At 40.1% G+C, this 12,898-nt stretch overlaps 1 protein-coding gene across 1 annotated transcript; it reads left to right on the top strand.

The window, feature by feature from the left end:
* Positions 1-1,102: 1,102 nt before the first annotated feature.
* LOC131820471 (olfactory receptor 10G6) lies at positions 1,103-2,071 on the top strand. The gene has a single exon (XM_059156111.1). The coding sequence runs from the start codon at positions 1,136-1,138 to the stop codon at positions 2,069-2,071; it is 936 nt and encodes a 311-aa protein (XP_059012094.1). The 5' UTR covers positions 1,103-1,135.
* The last annotated feature ends 10,827 nt before the right edge of the window (positions 2,072-12,898 follow it).

Here is a 12,898-nt window from a genome sequence, read left to right as displayed (position 1 = left end):
TCATGCTGCTTCAAATCTGGGGACTGAGATCTGCTATGGGACAAGTCTTGGGAAGCTACAGGTTTACTTCAGACCTCAGGCACAAATGCAATCACTGGATTTGCCTGATAATGTGGACCATACCACATGCTTTGATGGAAAATAATAGCCAATGTTGATTGTGTGCTGTTATGGACTATGTGATTTTAGTTAATCCTTACAATAGTCCTGTGAAATGAGCACAATGATTGTCCCCACTTATAGAATTAAACAAGGAAAGGGGAAATGGGCTTTTCCAAGTTTACCAACAGTATAAGTGGAAGAGCTAGGATTTTTAATTCTGGTCTGACCTCTAAGGTCATGCTTTTAAGATATATTACATGCTTCCTTAATGACAGACAAACAGATGGATGGGTGGATGGATGGATGGACGGATGAACTGATGGATCAATTGACAGATAGACTGCACTTACCCAAAAGCAGAGAAAAAAGATGACAACAGGTGCCTTGTGGATGAGAGTTTGTATTGCTTCACTATTATGAAAAATTTTAAATGGCATGTGTATTTTTGCAGTTAATGAAAATGGTTATTTCTACCCACAGCTTTATTCAATGTGTAGCCCAAATAATGCATGTTTAAAAATCTGTGCTGATTTTTATTGGGAATTATATTTCCTACATTAGAAAATATAATTCCAACTCTTGTGTTGTTAAACAAATAAGCGGTTAATTATCTCTCTAGTATATAGATCAGAGATCAAAGTGAAGGAAAACAATGGGATAGCCATTCCTTCAGGGATCAGTTTAGGTTTTATATGACTGTACTTCTTCCTGATATGAAGAACTTTATGTATAGTCTTTCCTTCAGTCTCCTGAATTACATACACATAACTTGTCACATAGGTTTAACCTTGGAAAAAACTCTTGCTCCCTAGAACCCAGCAGAATCCCAAAATCCATGGTGGGTCAGGTGGGTAGGGGTGAAGGGAGGTTGGGTGTGGGGGTGACAGAATGATTTGGAACAAAAGCTGGAGCACAATCTCTCTTTCTGAGACCCTTCTATGTCCATATTTGGGAATGACAGAATATATGCTCCATGCCTAGAGAATTTAATGGCCTTCTGCTACTTTTTCTGGCAGATGTGAACTGCAAGGAAATGCGCAGTGAAAACCAGACTTCTGTGTCTCACTTCATTTTGGTGGGTCTGCACCACCCACCACAGCTAGGGGTGCCACTCTTCTTGGCTTTTCTTGTCATCTATGCCCTCACGGTCTCTGGCAATGGACTCATCATCCTCACCGTCTTGGTGGATACCCGGCTCCACCGCCCCATGTACTGGTTCCTGTGTCACCTCTCCTTCTTGGACATGACCATCTCCTCTGCCATTGTCCCCAAGATGCTGGCTGGCTTTCTCTTGGATAGCAGGATTATCTCTTTTGGAGGTTGTGTAATCCAACTTTTTTCTTTCCATTTCCTGGGCTGTACTGAATGTTTCCTTTACACGTTAATGGCTTATGATCGTTTCCTGGCCATTTGTAAGCCTTTACATTATGCTACCATTATGACCCGCAATGTCTGTAACTTCCTGGCTTTCGGCACCTGGCTGGGAGGCACCCTCCACTCACTTTTCCAAACAAGCTTCATATTCCGGCTGCCTTTCTGTGGTCCCAACCGGGTAGACTACTTCTTCTGTGACATTCCCGCCATGCTGCGTCTAGCCTGTGCTGACACCACCATCAATGAGCTGGTCACCTTTGTGGACATTGGGTTCCTGGCCCTCACCTGCTTTATGCTTATCCTCACTTCCTATGGGTATATAGTGGCTGCCATCCTGCGAATCCAGTCTGTCGATGGGCGTCGCAATGCCTTCTCCACCTGTGCCGCCCACCTGACCGTTGTCATTGTTTACTATGTGCCCTGCACCTTCATTTACCTGCGTCCTGGTTCTCAGGAACCCCTGGATGGAGTGGTCGCTGTCTTCTACACTGTCATCACTCCCTTACTTAACCCCATCATCTACACACTCCGCAACAAAGAGATGAAGGCAGCATTGTGGAGGCTGGGAGGTCGCAAAGATGTGCAGCCTCACTGACTCATGAACCCCAGACATGCAAAAGACACTAAGATTCAGGACACAGAAAACTGGGGAGATTTCAGACAGAAAGGAGAGAAGGAATCACTCAGAGAGTAGAAGACTCCTAGGTGCCGAGATGGAGACTGGAATTTTTCCTGCTTTCAAACATGATTTTTTCATATTTCTACCTTCAAATCCAATGGGAATCAAAGCAACTCAGCAAGGATGGAAGCCTGCAGAAAAGATCCAAGATAAGTAAAAATCCACATAAAAAGTCTGTTTCTCTATGACATCAATCTACATGTTTATTATTGCTTCTAATCCTTGAGCGGATTCCCATATTGCTTTTTAATATGTTACAAATAACCTTCATGCAAAACAGGAAGTTTGACCTTGACCTCAGTTATAGAAAGTGGGTGTTTTTATTCCCATGTAGCTGTGGGAAACTGAAGTCAGGGAAGAGAGTGGCCCTTCCATACTTCCTGTTCTCAGCCTTTTACTTTGACAAAAATGGTAGATGGACTTGAATTTGAGGAGGCAATTCCACCACACTGGGAGGGAGCTGTTCATGGGCACTGCATCACTACCTCACCAGTTCTAGCCTTCTCAGTTTGCACAGGGCTCCACCTTGATAAAGCTGAGGGAGGTATGTCAAGGATAAGCTTTCTTGCTCCACAAACACAGGCTAGATCCCCTGGTGTTCCCATGGATATCAGTGAAACAGATCATAGGAGGTGGTGCAAAGAATGTATACGCTACTACATTCTGGCATTTTCCTACAACTGTTGAGGAGCTGGATGGGATGCAGCATGGACCTGGCTGCAAGAGGATGACCTAAAGCCTGGTTTTCCTCGTGAGATGTTGCTAGTAGCTCGTGAAGACCCTTCACTTCCAGGTTTGGGGACACAGGATGCGAGACACAGTTTCATTATTTCAAATGTACAGGAGTGAGTAAAACCCAGAAAGGATCACTATATTCTCCAGAATCAATTCTATTTGTTGAAGAGCTATGATAATGGATAAGAACTGGTTTCTCTGGACCAGAAACTTTCAGAAATGGAATGTGTGCCATACAACTCCAAAACTGTGACATTGTTGGCTGTTCTAAGAGAGTTTGTAGTCTTATGAGAAGGACATGCATTTGTATCTGAGCATAAAGATAAAATATCTGACTAGAAAATGATTAAGAAACAGCTGGTACAATTCAGTGGACCATAAGTACTGCAGTACTTCAGAAAAGGAGCCCGAGAAAGAGCATCAGTTCTAGAATTTGTAAAGCTGACATCATGGGAAGTATTGGATAACATATGGGTTGAAGGTCTTGTAAAATTGAGTCAGTCAAAGGAAAGGAGTAGACAAATGTTTTTATGTGGGGAGGGGGAACAAAAATCCCCTCAGGATATTCCTAGGAGAATGTTCTAGAAAAGTCTAATCAACTATTTGAAGAGGAACCCTGGGGCTAGGAAAAGGCAGTTGACAAACTACTGGGCACCTATACAAAGGACAGTGTCCTGGGCACCTCAACATCTCACAGGCCAGGAGGAGGCAGAACTGCCTCAGTAAGCCACTGGGCCAGAACGGACTATGGGGAAGTCAGAGGAAAGCAAACAGAAGGGCCTCCTCTCCCATTAAGGTCAATGACATATCATGAATGCTTACATCTAAAACTTAATTTGTTGTTTAAGTTTTAATAGAGAAATAGAAGATACATTTCATCAATTTAAAAAAAGACACCTAAAAAAATAACAAAGAACAAATTTTACTTTAGTCTCCAACCACAGTTAAAAGAGCAGCAGAGCTGAGGGGTAAAGCTAAGTCTGAGTCGAGAGTTTGAACTCTCCACTTGAATGAAATACAGGAAGTAATGCTTTCCATGTAACTTCACCGCTAGGAAGGGTGTTTTGTTTTCACGTGTGTTTTGAGGTTATCTAGCCTTGAGAGTGAGAAAAATAAAGCAGAGAGGGAAAGTACAAGCCTGAATGTTTCTCCAGTGTGAAAAATAGTAACTAAGAACATTCTACCGTTTAGAGTTTGGATAATAGTATGCTTTGCCTTCCTTCTAAATTTGACTTCTTGTTTTAAAATTTAAATAACCCTCTGCTTCCTATTTTAAAACTTAAGTACTTGATCCAAATAGCATATTTTATTAAAGAAAGAAGCAAATTGGAAAATTGTGTTAGCTTTCATTTTCCAAATGAACAGCTGATTATCACATTACCCTTATAAATACTTGTCATACACACAGACTTAATGTGCTATCTTCTAAGTATGCTAAATTCTTACATGTCCTTGACCTTCTCTCACAATATCCTTTGTATATATGTATGTGTATATATATATGAATATATATGTAAAATGTGTATGCATTTCTTTTATATGTGTGTGCATATATGACACACACACACAAAATACAAATTCCTTTAGTATGTTTGTTAGCGTAAACTTTTTGAATAGCTGCATTTTAAAAAACTTTTTTTTTTTTAAAGATTTTACTTATTTATTTGACAGAGAGAGATCACAAGTAGGCAGAGAGGCAGACAGAGAGAGGGGGGGAAAGCAGGCTCCCTGCCAAGCAGAGAGCCCAATGCGGGGCTCGATCCCAGGACCCTGGGACCATGACCTGAGCCGAAGGCAGAGGCTTTAACCCACTGAGCCACCCAGGCGCCCCTTAAAAAACTTTTTAAAGGGCACCTGCGTAGCTCAGCGACTGCCTTCAGCTCCGATCATGATCCTAGAGTCCTCGGATGGAGTCCCACATTGGGCTACTTGCTCAGCAGGGAGTCTGCGTCTCCTTCTGACCCTCCCTCCTCATGTCCTCTGTATCTCATTCTCTCTCTCTCTCTCTCAAATAGATAAATAAAATCTTAAAAAAAAAAAAAAACTGTTAAATACCCAGTAGAACTACTCTCCCATATTTTCTATACATGTTAAGATTATTTCTAGCTATTTTCTTATAGTTATTTAAGTGGATTTATAAATAATTTTTTGTGTGTTATATGTATTTTGTGTTGTAGTGTATTATACATTATTTAGAAATGTTTTGATTTATATGTTTTGCTGTCATGATCTAATAGTCATTCCATCTAAGTTATCTTTGTATATATCTATTCAGATCACTTATGTAGTATTTTTTTAATTTTAATATTCAGCAAGAAATCTGATTATGCTTATTTCTAAATTCCTGAAGAACATTTCAATTTACCCCTGTTTTACTTGATCTCTCTAGGAGTGATTTCTTCATTGCAAAATAAATTTAAGCAACATGATCTCTAAGGTTCTATTTCGATATTCAAAAGCTCTATCATTTTTCTACCCCCACTGTTTCCATGAAGTGTTCTTAAAAATTGGTGTATACAGGGAATGTTCTAAACAGACAGACAAGAAAAGAGGAATCATAGAAAAATAGCTAGACTGGCAGCCACCAGCCAGATTTTTTCATATGCCAGAAGTGATAAAATATAGAATGAACAATTTTATAAAAAATTTGCTTCTGTTTCCATTTTTTGCATAGTTTGACTATTTCACTGCATTCAAAGGGCAAAGATAGAACTAACTGATGGTAGTGAGGTATCTTGATTTAAACTGCGTGTAAAGAATATTCTAACATATCTAAACTGTCCAGTAGCGAACTAGGCTTTTCTGTGAAGTAATAATTCTCAGACTGAAAGGGTCATGGAGAAATCTGTGGGTTGAGTAACTGTTTCAGAAAAACAGCTGTGCTGTGCCCCATGTCCCAGGGTCGATGCCTACTGTTAACAGAATGTTCATCATGTATTGTTATTTTAAAGATGTGGAGTTGACATACGGACCATGAGATGAGAAACCGAGCCATCTTGCCAATAAGTGGTGATGGAGGGATGTAAGCTCAAGTGTGTCTACTTCCAAAGTCCATGCTCTTTCTGCAGTGCTGTTTCAAAGATGCTTATGGGAAGCACAAAAATCCATAGCACAGGCCTTCCTCCCAGGGGGATGTGTGATACACTGACAGAGAAGAGGGAAGCAGTACCCTAAGCCAGTCTGGGAACAGGGTCCTTAACACAGTACACTGTCAATACCTCTGGAGTTCACACCCCTGAACACCCCGGGACACTTTTAGACAGAGTAGGAAAACTTCCTGGGGGAGAAAGACTAGATCTAATCTCAAATAGTGGTTTAGATTCTTGCTTCTCCAAGTGTAAACCATGGGAGAACAGCGTGGGCATCACGGGGGAGGAGTTAGAAAAGCAGAATCCCGGGCCCTATTCCACACCTGCAGAATGAGAATCTGTATCTAAGATTCTCAGGGGATTCAGATGCACATGAAGCTCTAAGAAGCTTTGCAGATATCATCAAGTAAAAATGAAGGTTGATTCCTTCAACATGGACTAGAGCAGACTGAAGAGAACAAGAGGAAATTGTGATAAATTTAGGAGAAGGTGAAGAAATCTACTTAATAGAGAAGTGTCCTGAATAGGGGAAGGATGGAGGAAAAAAGAATAAATAGACAACAATCTGTCAGATTTTAGATAGTCTTGAGTTGTGAAGTGAAAATGTTATGGAGCCCAGTAAAAAAGTATGGGAGGGTGAGGTGGCTTGCAATTCTAGGGGATCAGTGAGACACACATGACTGGGATTTGATCAGGCAGTGAATTGCAGGGGGGAGTGACTCATTCAAGGAGAGAGATGACAATTGAGGAAAGCTTGTAGGAAATCATTTGTCTAATCATCCAGCTGGGATGAAATGAGAATTATAATAAAGATTGTAAAAATTGAGATGCAGATACAGATAGAGATACTTTTCAGAACTAAAGGCTGAAATGAAAAAGAAAATTCACATGGAACTTTGACTTTGAGCTTGACCCACCGAAGAGGCTGGAAAGAGCGTGTGCAGAAAGACAAGACCTTAAGATTCAGAGAGACAAAATCTATAGACGAGCGTACCATAAACCACAGGAATTGCTCTTCTGATAGTTCAGTGAACACACAATCCCAAGCTTTGCGAGAATCTCTAGAGGCCAGACAGTAAAATCTCACCCTGGATGTGTAGAGCATGGGACTATTATGTTCCTGCTAAAGAAATAAAAGGCAGACTCCAGGCAAGAGTTTACATGAGTTTGATAAACTTTTCCATGCCTCCTAGAAATAAGGCTTTACCCATCACCATCTGCAGCTCCAAAAACCACCTAAAAAGCAAGAGAGTAAAAATCTGGAAGAAATCAAGTTTTGCAAGGTCTTCAGTAGAAGTTGCATTTTTTTTTTTTAAGATTTTATTTATCCATTTGACAGACGGAGATCACAAATAGGCAGAGAGGCAGGCAGAGAGAGAGGAGGACGCAGGCTCCCCCCTGAGCAGATGCGGGGTTCCATCCCAAGACCCCAAGATCATGACCTGAGCAGAAGGCAGAGGCTTAACCCACTGAGCCACCCAGGTGCCCCTGGAGTTGCATTTTTCAGGCTCTCTCAGAGATCATGAATTTACTCGGATAGGACAGTAGTGCTTTCAGCCCCTGGCTGTACCTTGTGTACCAAATGCAATGAGCGATTTCTCTACTGAGGGATTCATACAGTAAAGAAGCAGACAATAGTAAAATTCTGTGACCTTTAAGGACCTGCAGAGTCATCTTATCAGTTATTGTATGTCCCATGAAGCAAATTGCACTTGGAAATGATCTCTTAGAAAAAACGAAATGTTCAAATGCAAAGATTGGACTCAGGTAAGTAAAAAGAGGGGCAATGAACCAACTACTCTAAGCGAACATGTGGTCACAGGGACAATTGTCCAGCTCCAAGCAGGTAAATCACTTCTTCCTGAGCCACGCTCCCAGCATCACCGGGACTGAGAATCTCTCACCACACGACTGTAGGCTCCCAAGTTCACCTTTCCCCCTGAAGCTCTCCTTGTGCCACTGCTGTAGAGAGAGTACCTGGTAGCCTTTGCTCGGCCATTTTTATCACATATCTAAAATATAAAAGACATTTATTTCTAGGCCCTTAACAGATACCGCATAGCCCAATGCAGCATAAGGCACTAAAAGAGGAGCTAGCTATTGATATGGAAGGAAAAGGCGATGTTCAGATAACAGACGGAAGCAGACGGTGCCTGAAGAGTTTGAACGTGCTTCCGTTGGTGGAATCTCCATTGTTCAAGTGGAGACTGAAGAAAGCATCCTATAGAAAAATTGAGAGAAGTGTGACAGAAATCAGTGTGACCAAATGAATGTCATGACATTCAATGTCTAATGTGACCAACAGAAATGAAAATATTTCAAGTGTGAGTGTTTCCGTTATTAACTACAGTGATTGTAGAGAAAGCAGAAAGGTGCATGGTAGAGCTATTTCAAAGATAGGCATGAAGGCATAGTGTATAGGATGTAGAATTACAAATAGTAGCCAATCCGTGAGTAAATTATTCCACAGTTATTTGAGTACACCTAGAATCCTTGTAAAACCTTACAGCTTAAGTATTTTTTAATCCATTTACAGATGAGGAAACTAAGTCGGAAACTTCAAGGGACTTGGTAACAAGCTATTCTACTTGCATGGAGCCTGGATTTGAACACAAGTCTACCTCTCTCCAGAACACCTACTCATTTCTCTGTATCCTAGTGTCTGGGAGATCGTGGGCTGTAGTCACTTCTTTACCTGGCTTAGCACCTCGTTCGGAAGATTTCGAGTTTGTTCTGCTTTTTTTTAAAAACAGATGTACTGAGGGGCGCCTGAGTGGCTCAGTGGGTTAAGCCTCTGCCTTCGGCTCAGGGTCCTGGGAGCCTGCTTCCTCCTCTCCCTCTGCTTGCCTCTCTGCCTACTTGCGATCTCTCTCTCTCTCTGTCAAATAAATAAATGAAATCTTTAAAAAAAAAAAAAAACACAGATGTACTGAAGCATACAAGTCAATTTTTGAAGTTTATACAGGTTGTGCACTTTCTAATTTTAGGGCATTTCTGTCACTTTAGGCCTATTTACCATGAATCCCTGATACACCACCCACACCCGCCAGCCTTGAGTATGCACTAAAATCTATGTCCTGCCTCTGTCCATTTCATGTACATGTCATCATACAGCATGTGATCTTTTCTGTCTGACTTCCTTTCACTTCGCATCTTTTGGGATCACTCACATTCACCCCGTGCTCTTTCCTGAGGTTCATTATTTTAATAAGAGTTACTGTCCCATATGCAGCATATCGCACTTCATGCTTCTTTATAGCTGAATAATGTTGCGTACCATGCACGTATCATGTGTGTTCATCCGTTCACCGGAAGATGGACTGCTGAATTGTGTCTATATTTCACTACTATGAGTAGTGCTGCCAAGAATATGTGTATATGTTTTCATGTGAATATGTGTTCAGTTCTCACACCTATGTAACCAAGAGTAGAATGGTTGTGTTATATGGTAACTCTGTGTAACGTCTCAAAGAAATTCCAAACTGTTTTCCACAGTGGCTGCACCATTTTCTATTCCCACCAACAGTGCATGAGGGTTCCCATTTCTCTACCATCCATTCTTGCCAACGTTTGTGCTTTCTTTTTTTTTTCTTTCCTCTTACTCTTTTTTTTTTTTAATACAAAGGAAGCCTGGACCATCTTGTTATGCCAGGAAGTAAGGAAATATATGAAAAGATGGAGCATACCAGTAAGACACGGGACAAACAGAATAATAACCAAAGCTAGTACAATTTGAATAATAAAATAAATAATTACCATGTTGGATATTTAATCTCAGGATCAAATGTGTATCCATGAGCCCCTATCTATGTAAGCTATTGAATAAATAAATAAATAAATAAATGGGAGGAAGAATCACTTATTCCTTATAGAAATTCCAGTTAATAATCTAGAAGATCAAGGGAAATTTGAAAATCACCATTAGACTAACAACAAAGTAATAATATTTTCAGGCAAAATACACAAATATCTTCTAAAATAAGTGAGTGAAAGATTGATAGGATATGGAATTTAAGCTTAGTCTCAAAGACCCCCCCCCACAGAGACATGTCACATAATATAATAAAACATACTATAATATATAATATTTTACATATATATAATAAAACATACTGACATCATGTATATTCTGAAATGCCCTAAAAAGGTTAAATCTTCATTTCTCTTCTGTAGCTTCCTGATTATGGAAATGCCAATCATTAGGTAAATTTATGTTTAACTTTTTAAGTAACTGCCAAACTGTTTTCCAAAGTGGCTATACCATTTTGTATTTTCTCTAGCAACGTATACAGGTTTCAGTTTCTCTACATCCAATAACACTGCATACCATTTGTCTTACATACACACACACACAGTGTGTGTGTGTGTGTGTGTGTGTGTGTGTGTATAACATCCATTCCAGTGAGTGTGACAAGAGAAAATCTCAAACAAAATTGGCCAAAATATCAGGGATACACATCTACCACTGATATAAAAGACGTTGTGATATATTTATCTATCCAACATTGAAATGGGCTTTCTGGTGAAAGAGGGATTACTCTGTTATGGAATTTTTTCAACCAGAAGCTATAGCATTTTTTTTCAGGAGCACCATGGGAAATACTACTGCATTGAATAAATTAGTGAAAATGAAGAAATGAAATGTCGTATGTTATGTTCCTGCTACATTCTAAGTAAAATAATAATTATCACAAATGATGATATCCTCATTTTTATTGTGAGAAATGGAGGAACAGAGAAATTCAGCACCATGATCCCGTTCTTTCAGCTAATGAGTGCCTGACCAGGGATTTATTTTTATTTTATTTTATTTTATTTTTTATTCTTATTTTATTTTATTAATTTATTTGTCAGAATGAGAGAGAGATTATTTATTTGTCAGAAAGTCAGAGAGAAAGAGAGGGGGGAGCAGCAGACAGAGGGAGAGGCTCCCTGCTGAGCAAGGAGCACAACTCAGGACTTGCCCCAGAACCCTGGGATCATGACCTAAGCTGAAGGCAGAGGCTTAACCCACTGAGCCACACAGGCATCCCCTGACCAGGGATTTAAACTCGAGTCTATAAAAATCAAAATAAACTTCACTCCTTAATATTTTGACTGCTTTATCCCCAAAATGTTCATGGGAAACTAGAGAAGAAGGCATGAGATATTTTCCCTGTGGGAAGACATGATATATGCATACGGAACACTGAAGTAGTAGAGACACTACATGCTTAGGTATTTATTTATAATTATCACAAATACTGTAGGTTTCAGGAATGAATATATTAGTGTGATATAAAGTATTCATAAAGTATTTAATGTTCAAACTTAAGTACAAAGAGTAGATTTGTGAGAGATTAAATGAATTTCATTCATGTTAAAAAATGGAATGCAGTGATGAAATCAGAGAGAGATTATGGCAAATTGCACAGAAGATGAGGCAAACTGCATCCCTAGATAAGAGAGATTTCTTTGAGGGGTTGTAGGAGATAAGGATTTTGTGATAATAATGGAAATAATGTGTAGATAACTTTGACTCTCAGACAGCAATACAATTTATGCCTTAGGCAGTGGGGAACAGTAAAGAACAGAGATAAATTAAACAATGTTTCTGTAAGAAGACTGACAAAGAAGCTGACTAGAGAACCATGTTACACATTTGGGAACTGAGAGAGAGCTGGGACGCAATACCCTTGTGAATTCTAGGTATAAAACATGCACATAGAGGCTTAGGTCCATGTTACAAAGGGGTAACTAACTATGAAGATACAATAGAAATTAGGAGTTATTTCTTTTTTAAAGATTTAATTATTTATTTGACAGAGATAGAGAGAGAGATCACAAGCAGGCCGAGAGGCAGGCAGAGAGAGAGGAGGAAGCAGGCACCCTCTGAGCAGAGAGCCTGATGGGAGGCTCAATCCCAGGACTCTGGGATCATGACCTGAGCTGAAGGCAGAGGCTTAACCCACTGAGCCACTCAAGCACCCAGGAGTTTGGTTTTTTGTTTTTTTGATTTTTAAGATTTATTTATTTATTTGAGGGGATTTGAGAGAGCACAAGGGGCTGAGGGAGAGGGACAAGCAAACTCCCCCCACTGCCATGCACAGGGCTCAATCCCAGGACCCTGGAACCATGACCTGAGCTGACTGAGCCATCCAGGTACCCCAGAAATCAGGAGTTTAGAGATAATCTTCACATAATGCAACATCTAGGTTTAGGAGATAAAGGATGAAAAGGATTGAAGAAAACTCTTGGATTTCAACTCCAACCCAAAGTAAAGGCATGGAAAAACATTTCCTAAAAGATGTACAGGAAGAGCAAGAAATATACTTAAATATTTGTCCTACTAATTATGCAGTCAATTCTCTAAGGCTTCTTTGTCATACACTTGAGAGTTAGCTATGGGTCGCTGTTAATTCCAAAGAATTCCCTCTGGGTGAGGAATGGATGGAACTGCTGGGTGTCTGGCTGACGTAACAGCCCCCACACACACACTCTGGGTAAGTATCCCCCAAAGATGGGCTACAGCTCCCTAGCATCACTTGGTAATAAGAGCCACATCTGCAGTACGGCAGAGTAAATTAGGAGAGTGAAGGCATCACAATTCTGAAATATCTGCGGGATTGATATGGTCCACAAGAGTAGGATTTACAATCCATACTTATATTGGTGCTATCTAGGAGATGCATTTCTCCAAGTAATTATTACAGTCCTTTATGTACCTCAAAGGATTGTAGGTCCCCCATATTGAAAAAGTCATTTCTGAAACAACAGCAAGAAAACAACAGATCAAAAGAGTGAAATGAACCTGTATATCTTTCTCTCGTGTAGGGCGCAAGACCAAGCTAGCACAGTCCGACAGCACATGTCATTTCAGCTAAGAGAGATGGCTGTTCATTACATTTGTTGATATAAGTTTTGTTACAAAGGGGTAACT

The sequence above is a fragment of the Mustela lutreola genome, chromosome 1 (assembly GCF_030435805.1).
Source record: "Mustela lutreola isolate mMusLut2 chromosome 1, mMusLut2.pri, whole genome shotgun sequence".
Lineage (NCBI taxonomy): Eukaryota > Metazoa > Chordata > Mammalia > Carnivora > Mustelidae > Mustela > Mustela lutreola.
Note: the sequence above shows the minus strand (reverse complement) of the source record. Positions and strands in the feature narration are given on the sequence as shown.